Source organism: Urocampus carinirostris, chromosome 3 (assembly GCF_059441175.1).
Source record: "Urocampus carinirostris isolate Australia breed hairy pipefish chromosome 3, RoL_Ucar_1.0, whole genome shotgun sequence".
Taxonomy (NCBI): Eukaryota; Metazoa; Chordata; class Actinopteri; order Syngnathiformes; family Syngnathidae; genus Urocampus; species Urocampus carinirostris.
This window is the reverse complement of record NC_142351.1, coordinates 9,569,062-9,593,053: the sequence shown is the minus strand read 5'-3', so window position 1 is coordinate 9,593,053 and position 23,992 is coordinate 9,569,062. Positions and strand designations below refer to the sequence as shown.

The window sequence follows — 23,992 nt, the reverse complement described above, 5'->3', positions numbered from 1 at the left end:
AAGTAAGGTCGGGCCTGGTCAGTGCTCGGATGGGCGACAGCCTGAGAATACCAAGCGCTGTAAATATGGAATCTGGCGCACGCTCTGCTGCAAAAGCACTGACTGTACCCTCCATGGTTGACTAAATACATTGCATTTAAGACTTAAAATAATTGAACTCACCACACATATTCCCGATCCATCCAAACATTGATCTGAATGTCCATGACAGTTGCAAGGTACACATTTTCCCAAGAACAGACCGATGGCATCTCTGTAGAAACCTGGAGCACATTTCTGTGAGCATAGATTCAGAGAAGGATAGCGTCAAGGAAGGACTTGTCACATTATTAGAATTATTTTCATTGATAACAATGTGGTAAACGTTGTTCACTACCAGGTTAGACACTCCAGGATAAACACGTAATAAAGGCTTAAAAGAGAAACGATAATCAGAATGTCAGGATGTATAGTCGAGTCGTGATTATTTGTATAGCCCTTTATCAAGAAAAGTGTCAAAGAGCTGCACAGACTAATGACTAGTACGGACAAGGTAGTGCTTGGAGACTGGCCTATGGTATAAGAGCATCAGAACAATTGTGCAACGACATTTAGCAGCCACGTTTCTAAAATAAGTCAATTATTAACCCTTTTATCAACTTCTTGGAGCTTTTAGCCATTTTTAGTTGCTAATTCCAGTGTCTGAAACTCATGAGAAAAAGTTAGCAGACACCAGGGCAGACAACTCTGAAACTTTGCCTGCCATAAAGTTGCCTGCCCCATTTTTCATAACTTAAAACACAATAAGACGTCTCATCACAAAAAAGAAAAACATTGTTGCAAAGTATAAAGGATTGATATTTAGAATATACAACAAAATACTTTAAAATTAAGTTTAATATATTTATAACATTCATTGCATGTATATGACATCGCTGCTTTCCATCTGCCATGAGTATGTACCTGTATTGAATCATGAAATGAAATGTTTGCGTTGCGTCGTCAGCTACAAGCCACGTGAACTCCTCTTTCCACGATCCTTTAATGTACGTTTACGTTTTGTAGCGTCATCAATTTTGTTAGCTTCTTTTGATTTTTTCTTCTGGGGCTGAGGTTTTGGCTTGATTCCTAACCACTTATCCATTTTTCTTGCGTTCCCTGTGCGTCTACTTTGGAAAATGATATGCAAATGCGCGACCTTATAACGCTCGGGAAAGTCCGGAAGCACAAAGTTATTCGATGCAGGCTTTTGATCGCCTGCCAAGTAAGCAAATTGCCAAACGAACCGAAATTCTGAAATTTCCAAACCAAACGAAGATTTCTAAATTGGAATAAAGCAAACGTTTTTTTTTTTTTTTTTAAAAAAAAATTCTCGAAAAAGTTGTCAGCCACCCGGCCGGAGACATTTTGTAAGTTGTCCGCCCGACGAAAAAGATGCACGCCCCGGGCGTCTGGGCAGACGTTATTTCAGACACTGCTAATTCCAAAGTAAAACACACTCAAACCTGAGTTTTGCTCTGATTACCTGTATGTGAGAATTCCAGGATATTATTGTGCTCCAACCAGCTCCCCTCAAATGGGATTGGGTGCATTTGTTTATATAAAATAATTTTATGTCAATTATCACATTTTTATCCGACTGAGAATATGACTAATGTTTTTTGTTTTTCCCTTTTTTTTTTTTTCAAATTGAATTGTCCAATCGGCTTGAATCACACCTTCCTGAAACATTCCTTGTGGTGACGGAAACATCCATATTTTTCTTCCCCTTGATTTTTTCTTTCTGCGAAGGGTAACTAAAGAGCCGAGTAACGAGGGGTCTCTGTATTTCACAAGATAGGTTTCCTTTAAGACCTGCTCTCTTCCCCACCTGGCAGGAGTCTCCCAGGTAGTTGGCAGGACACATGCAGAGTTCCACATTGTTGGCATGGCGACCAGTGGGCAAGCTTTCAGCACCCTCCAGGACGGCACCGCGGAGTGACACCGAGTGGGCCGACTGGGAATGAAGGGCTCGGATTTGCAGGGACTCCAGAGCCACCAGGACCATCATGAGCTCCTCCCGGGACACAGAGTTTCCGGTCCGAGCGTGCCGGAAACTTCCCTGAAGAGTCAGCAGGTCATATATTTTAACATTTATACCTAAAAAATGCATCGAGCGCCATTAGCGGTTCTACTTTACCTCAACCATGTGCACGATTCCCAAATGTGGCTCCGTGGGGGGAGAATATTCACGCTCCAAAAAGACCAACGTCATTTTGTTGCCCTAAAAATACACACATTGAAACGAATATACAGAAAAAAACAAACATAAACATATGCATGCTTGGAATGTGTATTTTATGTCGTTGGAGTGTGTGTAGGTAAAACATCCTTAACGTCCATACCACACAAAAAAAATCACTGTATCCGAGTTTGTATAGTTCAGTTTAGTTTGTCAGATACTTTCCTGCAAGAATTTGACGATAGTGCTCTCTGTAAGGGAAATTACTGTTGGATTATAGGTTGAATATACCTTTGAATGATTTTATTCGCAAAAGTACCTTAACAAAGTCAAAGATTATATCCAGGTGCTGTTTGTTTTCTTACAACAGTTGTATCATCTTGGAACCCACTAACCGTTAATCAAGATGGGTTTCACTTGAGTGCCAGGTGGTCTGGTCACAAGCTTGCCTCCCCCTTGCTGTAATCCCTTGATTTTTCAGTAACTCGTTGTTCTTTTATGTTACAAAAGTTTATAGCATTGTATAGCTCCATTTCATCATGTGATTTTGTTTAAGCCAATCAGATTTGTTTCATGTGATCTTGTGTAAGCCAATCAGATATGTTGTTTTACGCCTGTTTTTTGAATAGATGGGCTAAGAGTTATCGGATGGGGGTATTTTCTCTCTCAGCAGATCTTGGAAGCAGATCTAGGGGAAACCTCAGGTGGGATGCGCCTCCGATGAAAGGGCTACCATAAATAAATCTCCGACTCAGAGTGCGTTTCTTTCTTTACTTTAATACGTTCTCAAGTTTCAACCTTGACACTCACATTGAACATCTTTGAACATTCCATGCAAAGGTCGACCGATTATCGGGCAAGCCAATGGTATTTGGGAATATGACAGATATTGGAAACGGGACGAATATTTAGGCTCAGATGCAGCTGAGCCTATATCTCCCACCTTTCCCTCCCTCTGTCTCGGAGGTTACACACCCCACGCCTTCTGATTGGATAAACCACCGGGGGCAAAGCCACTGAAGCAGGAAGAATAACCTGACAGCGGAGTAAACACTTCTTTTGCAGTTTTTTTTTCATCTTGTATTGAGTTAATGTTGGTGATCAGTTTGAATGCATTCATATTTCTTTATCTTATGTCATTTCATATTTTACTATATGGTTTGGACATGGTCAATTATGTTCATGTAAATTAACTGTTCACAGTTAATTGTTAATGTGTTATGCAGAGGTGTACTTAAAAAGAATATAGCCAAGGCAAATTATTCTTGAGGAGGAGGGGGTGCGAGAGGATTTCTTCTTCAGAGGGGGGGCGCGACAGAAAATAATTGAGGAAAAACTGACCTAAGTGTTGGAGTATGTGTGAGTAAGTCAGTGTTTATACCTTAAGGATGATGTCAGATCTGGAAGGTTCTGCAGGAGGAGACCAGATGTCTCCTCTCATGGTCTGCGTGTGAAGCCGATATCTAAGGTAACCTCCGTAAGATGCCACCTTGTCACCCAGGTATGTCTTGGGAGCATACCAGTGAAGGTCCTGGTACACATCAGGAATATCGCTGAGGTCGGCTTCTACCAAGTCCTGATCCGGATATACGTTGGTGGGCACTTCGTGTTTGTCGGCACTTAGCAGCACCCAGCCTTCCATGTTCATGGTCTTTAGGAACAAAAGCAAAAGTGTATGGCTGTGAAAAAAGCCAGCAGGGGTGAGGACATAGAATTGAGTCTACCTCGCTGCGTCTTTTTTCTGAACTCCTGCAACGATCTGTGGCACGGAAGCAGAAGCAACTGGTGCAACCTTTGGGGTTGGTTGGGTCCAGGTGGAATGTACCAATTTTGCACTGGTTACAGCGGGACCCTTGGACGTTCTCCTGATGGTTGCAAGTGGGGGAAAACAAACGTAGCTTTGTTATTATAATCGAAGAGAATCGAGAATTAGTGAACTATTTGAAAAAATGATCGATTGATTCATAAATCTGGAGAGAGAAGTTTAATATTTCTATTATGCTTACTCCAGATTTTTGAGCATTACATTGATTAAAAAAAAAACTCTGTACAGACCAATGTTCCCTGTAATTTTCCTTACGGGTGTGAGCGTTCACACAAAGTCGGTGAACAACGCTTGAAACAACAGTGAGCAACCATAATCCCAAGTGTGGCAAGATAATTCATTATCAAACATGTCCAAAACTTGACATCAAGTTACATTTTGCCGAGTTTCCGGCAACGCAAAATTATTTTTCTCTTTTGAATGAATTGACTCATGTACTATTGCAAAGGTTGTACGGCCTACAAACGTCGTTTGTTCTTACAATTCTTTCACAAGATATCCATTTCTTTTTATTTCCTGATATTTTTTGTCGCATAATATTAACATTTTTGGGGGCTTATTGAGTCGGTTGCACGATACAGAACTGTATTTAATCATATTTTTAAGTGGAAGTACAATGTTGGCAACAAGATTCACTTGATATCATTGGAAATTATTTGAATGCAACACAAACTTCTTATTGTTTTTTTTCTACTTTTTTTTTTAAAATTCCTTTAAAAAAATCTCATTGTGTTCATTTTTTAGGAGCTGTTACTTTTTTCTTTTTGTTCTCCATTTACTTTTTTCCTACTTTTCTTTCTTTTCTTTTTTTTCTCTTCCTTTTGTTTCTTTTTTTCTCAGCTTTTCACTACTTTTTCATTTTGGTATTTTTTTCTTTTTTGTTCTATCCCCCCCTTCTTTTAAGTCATTTTGTGCATAATTTTACATAATATTTGGTCATGTTGGGATTAAAGAAGCAAAAACAACCCGAAGAGCCGTTTAGGACCTGAAAGAGCCGGTTCCTTTGAGTGAGCCGAGCCGAAGTAGCGAGTTCTCGACAAACTCTAATAACTTAACTCAACTTCGTTCTACTTCGATTCGACTTCAAAATACCACATTTAGGACACAAGGTCAGGGGAACCCATGTATCTTTACCTTCATGCACTGTAACTTTGACTTAAGTCGCTTCTCAATAAGTAATTTTGAGCCCTCATTTTTATGCGCTGACTAGATTTTCTTGTGCGCTGAGAATGTGCGAGCAGTGCGCAATTGCGCACGCGCGCAGCTTAGAGGGAACACTGGTACAGACGCTCCCCTACTAACGACCAGTCGACTTAAGAAAAAAAAAGTAGATACTATTTTTTTTTTTTTGCATGGCCCATTATAAATGTCCATACCTGATACATAATCCTTGCACTAATACGTATTGTATACTGCCCCTTTGGGTGTAGCAGACACCTGTCCTTTTGGGTGAGACCCATAGGGGGTGATGACGCTTCATAGGACAATACTGTACAAACGAATGCCAGTTGCAGTTAATCATGAGGGAAGAAGAGATGCAACGGCATACCAAGCCACTACAGAGCAGTGTCTGGGTCATTATTAGGCAGACTTGTTGAGAAAGATGGCTACAATTTCAAGCATTTGCAAGCCCTTCACCCAAAGAACATTTCAAATCCTTGAACATTAAAATTCAAGCATTTTCAAGGATTTCAAGCACCTGTACGAACCCTGTACTCACCTTGCATAGACATTGTCCAGTGAAGGAGTCGCAAACTTCTTCCTCGGTTCCTGCTTCGTTACAATCACACGGCTGGCAATTGGGATAACCGTGGAAACCAAATGCACAGCGGTCACACTGCCGACCCACCACGTTGTCTTTACATCTGAAATGCGTTACAGTATTTTGCAATTCATTCATTTATTGCTTTGTGTGTATTTACCCATGAAATGTTTGTACTTTTGGTCCTCAGTAAAACTTAAAATTACAAACCCAGCGTTTCTTCAAGCACTGAGAAGCCAATCTCAATTTGACTTTAGTATCTCAAAACAGAAGAACAATTTTCACACTGTCAGTAGCGAAAAAACTTAAATTGATATTGTCTACTGATGTAGAGCAAATAGGCCCAACACAATAACGACTTCCACCTTCTTTGTTTTCGGGTTGCTTGCTTTGGAATGGATGGAACAACGGAATCCCCTTCTGGGCAGTTCCCATATGTACCATTTCACCATGTATCATAATGAAATCTGATAAGAAGTTTTGAATGTAATTAAAAAAAACAAGGCAAAGTATTATAATTTTCTCACCGTATGTAATCATGTTGATTGGATGTACATTCCCAAGTACAGAACATTACGCAAATTTCTCACTTTTATGGCTTTTAACAAGTTTCGCAATTTCAAACACCATCACCCGATACTGCGAGTATTAGATACAGGTATGACCTGAGGCGTGTTCAGGAGAGTGAGTGATTGCTATCGCGAGCTATCGCTAGCTTCTGAACGGCCAGTGATTATTGAGCGCTCGCGTGCCCGAGTAATCACGGGAGAAAGACCGCTTACTTTGATTTCCAACATGGCGTCGACAGTGCAGAAGATGGAGGATCTCACCCTGACGAGTGCTGTTGGCGATGTAATATATCGTCTTACATTGCCTGGTAATGTTTGTGAACAATGCAAGACAGGTATGACCCTTCCACTGCGTTTAGGATAACCTTAACTGTGTCAATATGCGAACTGTCGCTCATATCAGCCAACTCGCTCAAAGCAAGCTGTAGAACGAAATCCATTGTACTGTCGTCGGCCATTTTGGATCAGTAAGGCAATCACAGTGAGCGATTACAAAACGTTCAGCAGTGCGCGGCAAGCGATTATCAAGAGACTACATGTCTGATCACTCTCCTGAACACGCCTCTGGTCGAGCGTCACTGGTCCATATAAAAAGAATTGGCTGAGCGATAGCCGTCCTTTTTTTTTCCACCTGCCGCACACCGGCTGCATGGCGCGGCCGTGTGGGCTTGCACTACAACTTTGAGTTCAGCACGTGGGCCATACGTTGCTACCATCCGGAGCACAAGACTAAATCTCTAACATGACGGTTTCCGATTTGCTTAGTTCTTGGGAATGAGCGTTTTTTTTTTGTACAAGGGAATCTCCCCAAATTGACTAGCATTATAGCGGGAAGCTTTCTTTGTGTGCTAGTAACTTTCAGCGGTCAAAAACGCCCATAATCTCCGGCGCCTTCCCCTGCCCTTTTTATTCTTTCTATTATTAATTCTATGTGTTAATAAATTGTGTGTGCTATTTCAGTCGGCCTGGTTCATTGAATCCATTTTCTTGGGATTCGCAATTCATATCAGAACTCAACAAACTCAAAGTAATAACATAAATTAATTTTTAACAGTTTAGGAAATTCTAGTATCCTTCAAAGAAAAAGTCGATAAAATAGAAAAAAAAACGCTGTGTCTTGCGATTACAGAATCTCACTACCTCACATCACAATATCGACTTGGTTAATCGTACAGACCTAATCTCCGCTTTTTTTTTTTTTAGCAACAAATACGTAGGAGGTTGTCTCTTACCTGCACTGCCCACTGTCTTTGTCACAACCGACATTGAGCGCCACGATTCCAGGCTGGGAGCAGTTGCAAACCTCACAGCCGACCAGCGGATGGCATCCAAATGTTTGCGGCTCACACTGGGTGCACTCGGGCAATAGAGTCCTTGGCGGGCATATGCATTCACCTGACAATGGCTCACACAACTTGGTGCCGCAATTACATTCTAAAATGGAGGACAAAAAAAAGAACACTGACAAATGCAATCAAATTATTACAACTTAAGCCAGTCTCGGGAGAACCATGTTGTAAATACTTTTGCATATTTATACAACAGTCTTTACTATGCGTTTACCCTGGAGTGCCATGTCTAATCTCAGCACGCGAGGAACTGAACCCCGCCAGCGACAACACCGGTGCGATTGCTCACCCCTACCCCCTATATAGTATAGTATACGTCATATATTCCTTCATATATGACGTATACTATACTATATACCAGGGGTCGGGAACATATGGCTCTAAGAGTACCTATGGCTCAGAAACAAATTTAATTGCATGCAAATTTTCTCCATCTCGTTCAAAACTTGAGCCTTTAATCCTGATCAGATACACGCAAAGCCTAACCAGAGCTGAATTACCAATCAGTACTTTTCAGAATAAATAGGGCACCTTTTCACTACAATTTACAGTCAAGGTGTCACACAAAAAAAACTCGTTTTGGCTGTACAACGCTAAATAATCCTTTATATAAAAGCTCACTATATAATCTGTGTTCAGTGTTCAGATACTTTTTGATGAATCCACGGAACAAATTGTAAATACGCCAAAACACCGGAAGAGAACTTAAAGTTATTTGATTGGGTGAGTGGGAGGGATGGGTGGAGCTATGCAAAAAGTGCAAGCACTCATCTCTCGCCCTACTCCGTCTGCGCCAAAGGTAAGCACATCAGGCTCCCTGTTCTCAGAATGTTGTGACGTTTTTACAAAATAATTTGTGTAGCATTTTCATATTGCTACTTTTGACAGGAAATATATTAAGGAAAGCAAAATCTTTTGGGATATTTAAGTTTTTTTTAATATATACATTCACTTAGGAGCAAAGGAATTTGAATGTTATTTTAATGTTAAGTTGTTTAAGTTAAGTTCTAAGTTGTATAATTTAACAAAATACATTTATTTAGAGCAAAATAATAAATACTGTATAAGTGATTTAAGGTTTAAATTTAATATTCTTGTCTTTTTTTATTCATATTTATGTTCCAAAAACATTCAGTTTAAGTGTGTTCAATAAATGTTTATCCTGGTTGGCCCGCGACCTTAAGTGTGTTTTGAATTTTAGCCTCTTGTGCAATTGAGTTTGACATCCCTGCACTAGAGTATAAGTTGCACCCTCGACCCAACTATGAAAAAACTGACTTATAAACCGAAAAATACAATAAAATTGAGAGGAAACTAAAACAGTGAGTGATTTTCTGGGACACTCACGCCTGCAATCAGGGAAGCCCCAGTACCCGGTGGCGCACATGGAACAGTCCCGGCCTATCACGTTGGGTCTGCAGTTGCACTGGCCGCCATAAGGTTCGCAGGCGTCACTCTCCGCTCCAACCTCGTGACACCCACATGGTAGCGCGCCATTGTTGGCGAATGCTGATAGCGACGTTGCGGCACGTAGGCAGAAGGATGATGCACTGGATGGACTTTAGGGAGGAATAAAAGCGGCCGTAAGTCCAAACATTTATAAATGTACAGTAATGTAAAAAGGTATTTGCACCCGGAACCTAATAGCAAGTTGGGCCAACCCAACATTCACGATAATGAGTCTTTCACAATGCTGTGGAGGAATTTTAACGCAAAATAGTTTTATATCTGCCATATTGGAGGGTTGTCTAGCATTAACTGCCCGTTTGTGGTCACACCACTGCATCTCAAATGGACACTCAGAAACCTTTTTCTTTTTGAGCCATTCAGAGGTGGACTTGTTGGTCTGTTTTAGATCGCTCTCCTGCTACATGATCCAAGAGTGTTTGAGTAGGAGGGCATGAACTTATGGCCAGACATTCACCTTCAGGGTATACTGGTAAACATCACAATTCGTTATTTCAGCAAGTCTTCCTACTCCATTGGTAGCAAAGCAGCTCCAGAACATCACACTCCCACCACCATGCTTTACGATTGGCATCATGTTCTTTTTTGTCAATTGCTGTGACATTTTTACGCCAGAAGTAACAACTTCCAAAAAGTTCAATTTCTGACTTATCAGTCCACAGAATGTCTTGAGGATAATCAAGATGCTTCGGCAAATGTGAAACCACTCATTGTCCGTGTGTTCGTTTTTGCCCGGCAACTCTCCAACGGATGCCATTGTTGGCAAGTGTTTTTCTTACAGTGGAGTCATGAATACTGATCTTAACTGAGGCCAGTGAGGCCTGCAGTTCTTTAAAAAAATTTCAAGGTTCTTTTGTAACCTCCGCTGGCCACTCCTGGGAAGGTTTTTTTCCCAGGAGTTCGGAGTTTTCTCCATTTGTTGATAATAGCCCTGACATTGGTTCACTGGAGCCCTACAAGCTTGGAAATGGCTTAGTGACCTTTTACAAACTGATCAATTTCAATCACTTTTTTTGTCATTTCTTCTGGTATTCTTTGGATCGTGGCCCGTCACTTGTGTTCTTGACATTTTGTAGACTACTTCAATTCGTCCAACAAATTCAATTTAGGTGACTTCTTGATTCAACACACGTGGTGGCAATCAGTTTTGAATGTGGCCTGTTAAATTGAACGCTTTGCCAAAACTGTGGTTAGTGAGTTACTTTTTCACGTAGGGCCAGATAGGCCAAGATTTTCTTTTGTGACTTAATAAATGGAATTGACATTTCCAAACTGCATTTTGTATTTCCTTGAATTGTCTCCGTGTGATAACAAAATTGGTCGGATTATCAGAAATTTTGTCAGTGATAAATATGCAAAAAATACTGAGACTGGAAATAGGCCAGGCACAAAGCAGAATCACCCCTTTTCTCAGGAAATTTGGTTTATGTTGCTTAAGTATTGTTTAACCATATTAGCGCATATTTTTAACACTTTTAAAACTTTTTTTTTCACGACTCTGATTTCTTTTGGTGCCCTTGATGCCCTACGCAGTCCGCGTTACGTGTGTTTGCGGGGCTACGGCCCTGAACAGAGGTAAGTGAGGAAGAATGAGTTTTAATGTTTTGGTCCCTGTGGGAACCAAGAAGATGCTTAAAGATACTGGCAGGAAAAGTACAACATGCATAGCTTTAGAACATGCACCATGTGTGGGTCCTTTGGATGTTCACAGAAGTACTATCACCAAGATATTTGGACTTTGGATTTACAGAGATGTGCAGGCCCTTGCTACTGTCTCCAGTTGTGTGCATAGGTATGCTTTGCTTGTGTGTGACATTTCATTCCAGAATTATAGGTGAGTATGTTGGTGAGCATGTTGGTTTAAGATCAGGTAATGGTGTGATTGTAATCCTGTGCAGTCCTTTGAGACATTTTTGTGATTAAGGGCTATACAAATAAATGTGACTTGACTTGACTATTAAGCTACTTACTTGATGGAGAAGCTGTTCAGGCTGCAGCTGTTAATAAAGTCATAAGACTTGTCCAGAGGCTCCTCGTTCAGGTAACTGGAGCTGTAGCTAGACTCTGGCACCAAAAGTACATAATCCTAGAAAATGAAAAACAATGATATTAAGGATGGACCGTGGATGTGATTGGGTTGGTATAAAAAAAATTGTGCATTGACATTTTTAGGACAATTTTACAGGCTTGAGGTGTTGTTGCCATCATGCACTTTCTGGGCAAATTTTTACAAATTACCTAGGTTTTTAAATTATGATCACTATGTTTTGTGTATTGTTACCCAATGCTAAATCAAATGCACCCTGGTCATCCTGAAAGGGGGATTACCACTTGTAAGGCCCCTTTCTAAAGGTTTCTTATTTTCCTCATGCTGAGGTTTTGAGTTTTTCCTTGCCCGTATGTTGGTTTAAGATCAGGGGAAGGTGTCATTGTAATCTGTGCAGCCCTTTGAGACATTTTGTGATTAAGGGCGTCACAAATAAATGGGACTTGAATAGAAAGTTGATGACATAGGCCATGAAGAATTAAAGCTTTGGCCCTGGGGTTAGATTTAAAAATCAGTAGAGTTCTTGAGTTATGTTGCATTTCGATGGACTACATTGCAACTCACCAGCCACAGTGTTTTGTCCGCAGGAACCTGCACGGTGACGAAGAGCTTGTGGTCACTCACATCGAGGATGATCTGGTTTTCTGACACCACGACATTTCGACAGCCATAAACATGTGGGCAAAAGGATGCATTGGCATGGCCTGATGCGAGAGACAATGAAGAAAGTCAGAAAATAGACAAAAACAATTCAAAACAGTGGTGTACGGATGCCAAAAGGGTCAGTTGTAGTTGTAAACACACAACAGCATTCAAATATTACATTGTGTAAATATATAAAGTTATGCTTCAGTGCACCCCTAATTTTTTTATTAAACATTACAATAAGGCGAGGTGGCCAGGCCTTTTATTAACCAAGTATCATACAGACTGCCAGAATTTTTATTTGCTATTCTGGACATGAAAAAGTCAGTAATCATTTTATGATCGATTACCTTTTTGTCAGGAAAATTGTGGTTTAAATGTGCTTTTTATACTCTTGTATTTTTATATAGTCTAATACTTTTGTACTCTTATATCTTTATACATTTATATTTTTATAGTATACTCAATAAGTGTGTGGTTTTAAGATGTTACTTGGTGTTCAGAGGCAAGCACCTTCAAGGTCAAGAGATAGCCTTGCCTCCCACATTCCTTTCTTCTTACAGAGATGAATTGTGTTTACAAAGTTTCACTTTTGGTGCCGGGAAGCGCGCTTGAGTGCTTGCCTCCGACATTCTAAGTCATCCAAGTCATCCTTATTGCTCATTTATTATACCCGCACGCCATCAAGCGACCAACATTATTCACTGCATTTAAAAGTGTGATTCATGTCTAAACCAATCATATTCGTTTCCTGTGTCCATATGAACCAATCAGACGTGTAGTTTCATTCTTGTGTTTTTCAATAAATGATCCTGCTAGAGGAGGGTGATTCTTTCCTGATCTGATCCTGGAAACACGCACCTCTGATAGAAGGGGCTATCAAAAACCTAAATCACTGACACCGAGTGTGTTCTTTTATTCATTCTACTTCAATCTCAAGTTTTAACCTTGACACCTTTGGCCCTTTTTTCAGAACAACCCAAACTTTATATCCGGCTATGTCTACCATAACTACAGGGTTCCTACAGCTTAAGGAAGGTAAAATTCATGGCTTTTTAAGACTTTTCAATGCCTTTTGAATTCATATTTAAGACCAAGACAACAAGAAAAACACACAATTGAATCAAACAAAATAAAAAAACACAAATTTCTTGCACACAATACATCCTGCCTCGTACTCATTACCTGACACAGTTTTAAGCAATCGTGAAAATTGTTCGTTGGACAGCCACTTCTCAATAAATTGATACTTTCCGGGCATGATCCAAAGTAAACGTCTCAGTGGGTAGACATGTTTCTACTCTGAAAGGCTCAACTGAAACCACTTCAACGTTTTCATAGCTCATGAATTGTTGCCACAGAATTAAATAGGTGAATAATTAAAAAATAAGGCAGTAGCTCAGAAGGTAAAGCGCTCTTCACGGCTCCTCCATGTTATATGTCGAAGTGTCCTTGGGCAAGACACTGAATCCCTAATGCCCCCGATAAGCAGATAGCCTTGTTATCGGTATGCGAGTGTGTGTGAATGGGTAAACACATTGTAAAGCGCTTTGGGAGGTCTTCAGTGACTTGAAAAGCGTTATATAAATGCAGACCATTTACATAAAAAATACAATTGATAAATATTACTAAATCTTTGTACTTCAAACACATCTAAATCTTATGTGTTCACATTTTAAAGACTTTTCAAGGATCTGCAGGATAATTTAAATGCAGTTTAAAACGATTCATTGATTGATTAGATTGATTCATTTGGCTTACAGGGAAAAGCCGGAGCTTATTTTGGTCCTGTCCCCTTGACTCATAAGACTTTTCACAATAATCATGTCATTGCTAAAAATGAGTTTAAAACACAAAGAACTTGAATATTACAAGCTAATATTTTATTATTTTATCGCGCACACTGTAATTGTAAGATAATCTGTTCCCTATTTTGACCCATTCCTAATTAATTAGCAAGGTTGCATCCATATCAAACTTGCACAGGCCGCATGAACATTTAGGCCCCATACTATCGTTCCCAGACCACTTGTCTTTAGTGTCTTACCTTTCCAGATGTGCCCTCCATTGATGTATACTTGGATGGGGTAAGAGGGATGCAGATGTTGGTGATAGTGGAGGATAAAGACATAACGTCCCAGTATATGAATATGAGTAGAATACACTGCGGCATTCTGGAGAAGAGGAAGAAAAAATGTAAGATAAAGAGTGGTCGTGTCAGTTGTGTGTGTCAAGATACAGGTCTCTAGTAAAAGTATTGTCAATCCAGCCCCAAGAACTTTTTGGGCAAATCGCCACATTTTAGGCTTCAAACTTTAAGCTAAAAAAATGAAAATATTGTCTTAAGAATTAACAACATGCGGGACAAAATGATGAAATGGAACCGAATCGTTTGAACATTGCATATTATATTAACAACAACAAAAACGTTGCCCCTCCCCTGTTCTCTCAGCTCAGTCAACTGACTCCAAAAGTTCACTGATGACTTCTGAATGATCCAATGTCGACCTAAATGACTAACAATGACAATCTGAGTGCACCTGTATGCCATTGAGTCTCAGTTTAACTGCACCTGCTCGGTGAAGGACTCAGGGGTATGTGAAAGGAGACACTGGGGAATAGCAAAAGGAAGGCCAGAGAAAACATCAGGCAGGTACGAGAAGTTCAAAGCAGGAATAGGATACGAGAAGATTTTGCAATATTTATCTTCTAGAGCACTGTGAAAGCAATAATAGCTAAATGGAGAGAGAATTAAACCACTGCAAACCTGCCAGATCAGGCCATCCCTCTCCTCTAAACTTTCGGCTCAAACAAGGCGAAAACTAATCAGAGGAGCGACCAAGAGACTCATGATCACATCGGATGACACGCAGGCATACACAACTGAAGTTCTTAGGGGGCGCAATACTTTTGAAAGGCAATGTATTTACTTGCAAAGAGTCCAGTCTAATGTGGTCGCCATTGTCTGCTGCCTGATGAGGCAGTTCTGCTCCTGCACGGGCAGATAGATCCTTCTGGGGGCTGGGAAGAGGCGGAGCAGAAGCATGGGAGACCAAGCTGGGCTCCTGAATGTTGGAGCTCTGACCTTCCTTCAGGACCAAAGAGTTGGACGGTACCCGGAAGCGTGAGGGCACACAGGAAGAGCTGCTAGAAATGGAAAGCTTGATGTGTGTTTGTTGCCACAGCATTATTAAATGACAGCGATGAAGAAGACCTTTTACCTGTCCTGGGAGAAGTGTCCGTGAGTGCTGATGCAAAGGACTTTAGGATCCACATACTCCATCGAGAAGTGCTCTTGTGGAACCAGGTAGACTTTGTGCTACAACATTGTGGAAAACAGCAACATTCAATTAATACAGCTGCATCAAGGTGTCCTTGAAAATTGTTTTGGCGACCAAATCAAAATGACCTCTTCACGAAATGTTTTTAACCTGATTGTATGATTTAAAAAATCTATACAATTACATTTTACTAGTAATGAGGATGTCCAAAGTTTGTGTTGATTTGTTTGTTTTATTGTATCTGTTGTATAATTTAAAAGTGCCCTGTGTAGTTAAAGCATCTAGCAAACATTAAGCAAAAAACAATCTATATACTGTCACAATCCTGTGTTCAGGTTTGCTTTCTTCTATACCTCCATCTCCCCCCTTGCTTGGACTTACTATATTTCTTCCTGGTTCTAACATAAAATTCACCCCACACCTGGTGTCACGTGTACGGATTACCCTCCAATCACCACCCTACCTCTTCACTATTTAAACCCTGTGTTTTCTGGGCCCGGTGCTAGTTTGTTGTCTACCTTGTCACGTCCTAAGCTCTCTTGGCACTAGTGATGGGTCAAGTGAATTGTGAAGCAATGAGACCTTGGGCGATATGTCACACAATGGTTCATCACTCGATGTTTCATTCATTTCTCACTGACCTCTAGTGCAGTAATGCGGTATTGCAGCTGTTTTATCGTAACGTCATCACAAAGTCCGGAAGAATCCATTTTAAATCTCGGTTAAAAAAATCCTTAACAAATAAAGACATCAATGCATGCATATAGTTTAAAAAAAAAAACTTCTTCAGGATTTTTATTCAGTTAACTGTAGAGTGAAAAAATAAATGCGATTTTAATCAAGTATAATACTAATTTGTTTAAATTAATTTATTATTTACCCAAAATTCAAGCATTTTCCAATGCTTGATAATAAAGCATTACCATTCAAGAAAGAAAGAGGAAAAATAAAATTCAAGCGCTTTCAAAGATTTCAAGCACCCGTATGAACCTTGCATAAAGTGTCCAAGTTGTTAAGGAAATGGGACAGAAACAAGCTCAGGCTTTTTCCCATGAAAGCTTATTTTCTGTTTTCTTTTCAATGATTGTATCACTTAGTTCTGTGTTGATTTTACAGATACTGTGAAAAGAGAGGAACCAAACGATAGCCAAAAACAAAAAAAATCATACTTACCAAGAAAAAGTTGGCACTATCGGTGAACAGCTGGAGCTCTGTTCTACTTTGCAGAGAGAACAACGCCACTCTTCCGTATTCATCAACGGCAACCGCTCGACACAGGAAGCTGAAAAAAACAGGCACCGTTTTAAAAACAACTTTCGGTTTTTCAAAATAAAAGCAACTTCGAAGCACCTGAAGGCGCAGTGGGTTAGAGTAACACTGTATTGTTGGTTTTGGGGTCTTGGGGAGCCGAAGTTGATTGCGAGTCTTTGTGGTGACTCTTCCATGCTGGCAAATTCCACCACAAGAACGTAGATGTTCCTAAAATTGACATTTGCCAGCATCTCCACGCTGACCTGTGGGTACAATATGAAAACATTGTCACTAATTCCATTTATATACGTATTATATCAGTGTCTGAAACTCATGACAACAAGTTACCGGACACCAGGGCAGACAACTCTGAAAAGTGGCCTGCCCAGCCATAAAGTTGCCTGCCCCATTTATCACAACTTAAAACACAAGAGGAAGAATAATCGCAGAAAAAAAACTATTGTTGCAAAGTATTAAGGATTGATAATCAGAATATATAACAGAACAACACTTTAAAATTAAGTTTATTATAAATCTACTTATAACATTCATTGCATGTATATGACATCGCTGGTTTCCATCTGCCATCAGTATGTACCTGTAATTACTCATCATCATTCATGCAATGTTTGCGTTGCGTCGTCTGCTACAACCCACGTCAACTCCTCAATACACGATGCTTTTATGTACGTTTACCTTTTGTAGCGTCAGAATTATTTATAGCTTCTTTTGAATCTTTCTTCTTGGGTTGAGGTTTTGGTTTGATTCTTAACCACCTATCCATTTTTCTTGTGTTCTCTGTGCGTCTACTTTGGATAATGATATGTAAATGCACGACCTTATAACGCTCGGGAAAGTCCAGAAGCACGAAGTTATTTGATGCAGGCTTCTCATTGGCTGCAGAGTATGCAAATTGCCAAACGAACCGAAATTCCCAAACCGAACGAAGATTTCGAAATCGGAGTAAAGCAAACGTTTGTAACAAGCTACCATTCCATTCTGTCTTAAAAAGAAAGAAAACAAAAACAAAAACACCCGGGCGGAGACATTTTGTAAGTTGTACGCCCGACGTAAAAGATGCAGACGTTATTTCATACACTGATTATTGTCATTATTGTTATGATTGGTGCTTCTACAAACACTGACGATTTTTTAAAGGTGTGTGTAAGCTAAGGAAAATCAGTTCAAGCAAACTATTAAAATATTAAACGGTCGTCCATTGTTTTCATCTATCGTAATCATTTTTTGAATTGCAGATTTTCATAGTGCAATTTGTTCTGCATCCTGATTGGCTAAACGATCGCCCCGCTTTATATTGGTCACAAAGTTCTTTGAGAAACGGGGGATTACTGTATACATTTACATATAATTCAATACTTAGGTTTAGCGTTTTAACTTGAAGTTGTGACCGGGACACACACGTGCATTTCATGTTCTTACATGATCGCCTCTGCAGACCGCCATATCCGGATGGCGAGTTGTAATCCTTTTGGTGGGGCACGGCTGTGGCAGGTGGTTGTCATGGCGACAGATGGCATCAGTGCCAGATATGGAGGGGAAGGCCTCCAGAGACAAGTATGTGTATTGTAGACAGCTGCTGGCACATTAAACAGATAGATACATTACTGTTACAGATGGGGTCTGTCTTTTGTATACGTTTTTGGTTTGTCTCCCACAGGTGTTGAGCAGTGGTGGTGTAGTTCCTGGGGACGCCCCCTTGTCAATCATTTCCCAGACAATTTATCCACCTTTGTCTCCCTAACCTGTGCCCAATCACCTTCTTGGGTTTCCCAATCACCTGTCTTCATGTTTCCTTTCATTCATTCAGTGCCATGACATATTAATACGTTTTCAGAAGCATTGACCCAGAATGCCAAAATGTAAAAATAGGTTTGTTTTAAAAGCTTAGTGCTGCTGATCAGTCTGCATCAAGATTCCTCTGGAAATGATAATAGTATGATAAATTGACAGGTGCTGGAAGAAGTTGTAAGCTTTAGGTAGGAATGGAGTGCGAGGTATTGCACGGAGTGAATCAAGGAAACAATGTTTTGGGTGCTCTGAGGAAAGAGTGATGAGCAACAAGAGTATGAGTATGGATGTTAAGAGGGAACTGTATGAGAGTGTGATTGTGCCGACTGTTGTATGGTGCAGAGACTTGTAGATTTAAGAAGGAAATTGAATGTTTTTGACATGAAGTGTTTGAGGAGTATTTTAGGAGTGGCAAGATTGGATAGATAGAGGAATGAAATTGTGAGAGACAGAACTGGAGTAGTCGTGGAACTGAGCAAGCGTGTGGATAAGAGAGTACTCCGTTGGTTTGGACACATGGAGAGGATGGATGAGGGGCGAATGTCAAAGAGGATCTACAGAGCAGAAGTAAATGGAAGGAGACCAAGAGGAAGGCCGCGATTGACGTGGATGGATGGTGTTATGAGTGCACTGCAGGAAAGTTGTCTAAATCTAGTGGAAGCTAGAGCTCTTGTTGGTGATAGGAATGAGTGGAGAGCTGTTGTAAAAGGATAGTGGGATGTTTGGATGCGTTCTAAGGGATGGGCAGGGCACTCGTATGATGCCGCAAGGGTAAACCAGTAAAAGCTGTCGGGCCCTGCTGTCGAACAGAAGAGTGTGTTGTGTTGCGACATGGCCGCTTTCTTGTGTCTCGTTTCATCTGGAAGAACGAAAGCATGACCGACTTGGATGCCGACGTGCTTAACTTGTTTGGGTGTTTGGGCATTTGGGTTGGCCATGGTCCAAAAATTTTTGTATGTGTTTTTGCTACTTTTTCCCTTTTTTATTTTCTTTGCTTTTGTATGTGTTTGTCTTGCTGTCGGTTACCCCTCTCGAGGGATATGACCAGGGTAGATGGATAGATGATAAATTACTGCTAGGCGGCAGTAATGGCATTGATTAGATCTTTGTACACCCATTGAAGAGCCACTACTTCTTTGTGTTGCTTTGCTTCCTCTATCCAGCGATTGAGAGTGTTTGGTCTTACAAAAGATTGTACATAGTTTGATTACTCCCTGTTGGAAGATCAACAACTTTTGGAAATGTCCTCATGATGGTACCCCCAACCTATACTGCTGTTGCTTTATCTACCGATACCCTACAGAGGAGGTTAGATCTTTTCAATCATGAAGTCGGACCAGGCCGAGCTTATCTCTTTCGGCGTTTTTTTGTTTTTTTTTAAATGATCTACTCGTAATGTGTTCCATTTTTCTGTTTCCTTCAAGGAGCATCTGCACAGCATGCACGCAAACCTGACGACTTCGGAAGGGATGTTTTTTTTTTTGCTGTCTCCGATGAGCCGTCCGTGGTCGGAAACGGCAAATATGGAGTTTTCGAGGTAGTCATGGGACGGTGGGTGCTGCATCGAAGACGGCAAAAATCACCCTTGCGAGGTTGGCAGGGTAGTGGGCATGGTGCGCACCTTGGCTCCGGGCTTTGGTTGCTTTTGTTGTTGGCTACGGCCAAAAACACCTACCCTCTCCACAAATAAAATGTGAAAATTAGGGGTTTTGTAGAGCTTGGTCGCTAAAACCAAGTTAATCTGCTGGTGTTCGGGGTGGTTCAGGCTTTTATACCCTCTGGCCTGATTTTTTAGGCACGGTCATACTTTTATTCTACACCGAAACTGTTGCATTGCCAATGTTTATAACATAGTAATAGCTGGAATGTAGCAAATACTCATCCAAGACAGAAACAAATGTCTTACTTGAGATTGGCATCAGCTGGAGAGTTTAACAAACATGGCTCTGTAATATGCATTTGCAGGAGAGGCGCCTCGTAGTAGGAACTGGGCAGAAGCACCAAAAAATCCTGAGCAGAATTAATTATATCATTATTGGACACATTTGCATATATAGACACCCCACACACATTTAAAGCATGTTGACCAACAATCCTCACCAGTAAAACTCCTTCAGCCTCAATTAAAACGTTCCAAGCTCCCGGGTTTAGAACAAAAGGCTCCACAAAAGTATTCTGGGGAATGCTTACGAAGCTTGGCTCCGTGGTGGGCGCAAACACAATCTGCTTGGATTGCTCAGAGCCTAGAAAAACATCATAAGTCATCATTGTTAAAGTTTTACTGACAATAACTTGAAGGGTATCAAGATTTATGAGATGAGAATGAATCATAAGAGAAGACGCGGTAGGAGAAAGGACAGGAAAGAGTAAGAGCAGGGTTCGTGGACCTCTTTCATGGACAATTTACACTTTAAAAGCCAAATGGTCCCATTTCTCCAGTACCATTAAAAGAAAAAAAATCTTGTTTAAATCATGTTTTTTGCCGAGCCACACATATATCTGCTATGTACATACGTGATTTTAAGATCACAAGTAAAAAGCAAATGTATTTGTTTATGTGACAAATCTCTCCAAATACAGCTGTTGGATAAAAATACGCAGCTTACATTTTCAGTTGCAGGAAGTTCTTCCCATTACAATTTACCAATGGGAAACGCTGCCTTCATTTTGTTGCATGATAAATGTCTTTGATGGATAAGTAACAAATCCCTTTTCATAAAGTTGTTAGAATGAGTTATATGTAAATTACATTTTCAGTTGCAGGAAGTTCTTCCCATTACAATTTACCACTGGAAAACGCTGCCTTCATTTTGTTGCATAATAAATGTCTTAAATTGATAAGTATCATATCTGCCTAAAAATGGTAAAATAACAGTTATATGTAACTTATGTTTTCAGTTGCAGGAAGTTCTTCCCATTACAATTCACTACTGAGACGCTGCCTTCATTTTGTTGCATGATAAATGTCTTTGGTGGATAAGTAACAAATCACTCTCCATAAAGTTGTTAGAATGACAGTTATATGTAAATTACATTTTCAGTTGCAGGAAGTTCTTCCTATTACAATCTACCACTGGGAAATGCTACCTTCATTTTGTTGCATAATAAATGTCTTTAATGGATAAGTAATAAATCTCTCTTCATACAGGTGTTAAAATGACAGCTTTATGTAACTTACGTTTTCAGTTGCAGGAAGTTCTTCCCATTACAATTTTCCACTGGGAAACGCCGCCTTCATTTTATTGCATAATAAATGTATTTGATGGATAAGTAACATATCTCTCCATAAGGGTGTTAATGACAGTTATATGTAATTTACGTTTTCAGTTGCAGGAAGTTATTCCCACTACGAAACGGTGCATTTGTTTTTTTTGCAATATGCGCAATGAATGTCCATGATTGATATGTAAGCCTTGCACTAATACACATTTCATTGCCTGTTCAGGTGTAGCATGCACTTGGTCTCTCGGGTGTGACTTGTAGGGGAAATGACGCTTTATAGGACAATGCTTTACAAACCCATGTCAGCCGTCGTTCATCACAAGGTAAGAAGAAATGCAATGGCCAAGCCAAGCTTGTATTATTATCTCACCTATTTTACTCTTTTCTTATAGCATTGATACTGGAGCTACAATCATACATTGTACTTAAAACACGAAACCTTACCCACCACAACCTGGGTTTACCTCAAGGGAACTAGTACACTACTTCCAAAGACACACAGTTGGAATACTTTACAGTGTGTTGTGACTAGGGTTGGGAAATAACGAAATATATGTATCGGCGTTATGTTATCAGGATACAAAAAAAAAAATCTGTTAGAGTTACAGAAAAAAAATAACCTAATTAAATTACAGGTGCAGTGAGTTAAAATAAGCATTATTTTGCAGGATTACAATTTTATTTAGAACCATATTTACATATACATAATGCGCCGAAAAACGAAATGTGTCATGATTTCAATTTTCAAGGTTTACAAACAACGTACGCGAGGCAGCGAAGTTGCTCTCTAGTGATGCGTTCAGGGACATTTATTAAATATAATGATCTTTTTTGTATGTTGCAGTTAATTGTTGTTCAAATCAGCTATTTGATCACTGTATTGTTACGCTGTGAGAATAATGACCATAGCCTAATACATTTGAATACTTTCGAGAGGTTCGGCTTACGCACTTCAAACAAGTAAAAGTAAAGTGGTTGGAAACTTAGAATGTGAACAATTGGCGTGTTTAAAACAATATTGGGTTCTTAATGTGAACAGAGCCTATCTTGTCTGTCATGTGACAGAGAAAATTTTAATTTTGCTTAATAAACTAAACTGTGAGGGTAAAATAGGAGCAAGGTTTTCAAGATTAAATTGTTTATTTATGATAAACAAATTATATTCTTCTTATCTTTCATTAGCATATTTGGTATTGGAGTAATCCAAAAGTAATCGAAAGTAATCCAGTTGCATTACTTCAATATTATAGTATTCGGATTATGTTACTGATTACAGAAGCTCCCCTTACTTACAAACATTCAACTTAGGCAAAACGGTAGATATATTTTTTTCGGGATGTCAAAAACTATCGGGACATTGCTGTAAGTCAGATTTTGTATTGTGAGCACCTTTTTCCGAGTACAGGACTGTAGTGCTTCTCTCCGCTGCTACTGGCGTGTGGTGGCACTGGGAGAGGTCACCCAGCATCCACCCCAAAGAAGAAGTCCGGCTTCCTCTTCCTAGTTCGTGTGTAAACATATTATACTGTATCTCCAGCGCGCTAAGATCTTTGACATTTTTATTGTTTAATATCTCGTGCATCCATTCAATATGGTTGTAAAAGTGTAAAGAAGAGGCGAGGCGTTTCATTTGAAATGAAAGTGGAATAAGAAAGCTTGATGCGGTTGAGAAAATGATCGCTTTTTTGTCCACTTTCCACCAGGGAAGAGGAAGTAGACTAACTCTTGAAGCTTATCTTCCAAAAGTAAGTTAAACTCAACTTTATTTCTCTTTATAGAGCATATTATTTTACTGAATGTTTCTTTTTTGGTACAAACCAATACAGGTTACTTATACAAGCCTTAAACATACTTATATAAACCTGAAGCATACAAAATATAGCACTGAAGCAACTTACAAAGAACTTTCGAGGGCAGCGTCTGTATATTTTTTCAAAAAGGAACGAGTAACATTTCTAAAGTAACACTCCCAACCCTAGTTGTGTCTTATGTCCTGTATATCAGTTGTTTTGCCGAAGTATTAGCCTTAGGCTCACCTGCACTTTTACTTAGTATTATCTCACGGTAAGGACTGTTTTTGTGCATCTCTACTTTATTGTTGTCAATGTCTATGCATGGAGCATCAATGTTTGTCAAGTACATCGAAAGAAACTGACAAATTAAATTCACTTTAAAGCCACCTCAACACAGTGTCAGCGCCATTTTTAAGCCGACTTGTTGAGAAACATGGCAACAATTTCAAACATTTACACACACTTCTCTCGAAATCCAAGCAATTTTTTCATCGCAACATTATAATTCAAGCATTTTCAAGGATTTCGAACACCCGTACGAACCCTGGAGGAGGGAGAAGAGGACGGCAGGAAGTAGAGCAGGAAATTGAAGCCGGCAAGCAGCAGCACTCACAGTTGGCGCAGAAGGTTTTCCCATCATCCTCCAGCACCGACACCCGACCCCTGACGTCTACACCTGCCATGTTGGTGTATCGCAGCACCATGCGGAAGAGGTCCGGAGAGCCCACCCACACCGGCACCAGCAACTTGGACTGAACGCCGACCCACCAAC

At 40.0% G+C, this 23,992-nt stretch overlaps 1 protein-coding gene across 1 annotated transcript in view; it reads right to left on the bottom strand.

Moving 5' to 3' along the window:
• The window catches only part of lama5 (laminin, alpha 5), a 159,593-nt gene that overhangs the window by 66,526 nt on the left and 69,075 nt on the right, over positions 1 to 23,992 (bottom strand). Inside the window, exons 24-42 of the mRNA XM_088330583.1 lie at positions 23,834 to 23,972; positions 20,306 to 20,448; positions 20,112 to 20,215; positions 17,837 to 17,990; positions 16,496 to 16,659; positions 16,319 to 16,427; positions 15,086 to 15,183; positions 14,795 to 15,008; positions 13,912 to 14,038; positions 11,784 to 11,923; positions 11,143 to 11,258; positions 9,053 to 9,264; positions 7,589 to 7,790; positions 5,746 to 5,890; positions 3,925 to 4,065; positions 3,582 to 3,851; positions 2,159 to 2,242; positions 1,850 to 2,080; positions 163 to 276 (exon numbers count right to left, since the gene is read on the bottom strand). Of these exons, the coding sequence (XP_088186709.1) occupies positions 163 to 276; positions 1,850 to 2,080; positions 2,159 to 2,242; positions 3,582 to 3,851; positions 3,925 to 4,065; positions 5,746 to 5,890; positions 7,589 to 7,790; positions 9,053 to 9,264; positions 11,143 to 11,258; positions 11,784 to 11,923; positions 13,912 to 14,038; positions 14,795 to 15,008; positions 15,086 to 15,183; positions 16,319 to 16,427; positions 16,496 to 16,659; positions 17,837 to 17,990; positions 20,112 to 20,215; positions 20,306 to 20,448; positions 23,834 to 23,972 (2,907 nt within the window). The remainder of the gene's footprint in view (positions 1 to 162; positions 277 to 1,849; positions 2,081 to 2,158; positions 2,243 to 3,581; positions 3,852 to 3,924; positions 4,066 to 5,745; positions 5,891 to 7,588; positions 7,791 to 9,052; positions 9,265 to 11,142; positions 11,259 to 11,783; positions 11,924 to 13,911; positions 14,039 to 14,794; positions 15,009 to 15,085; positions 15,184 to 16,318; positions 16,428 to 16,495; positions 16,660 to 17,836; positions 17,991 to 20,111; positions 20,216 to 20,305; positions 20,449 to 23,833; positions 23,973 to 23,992) is intronic.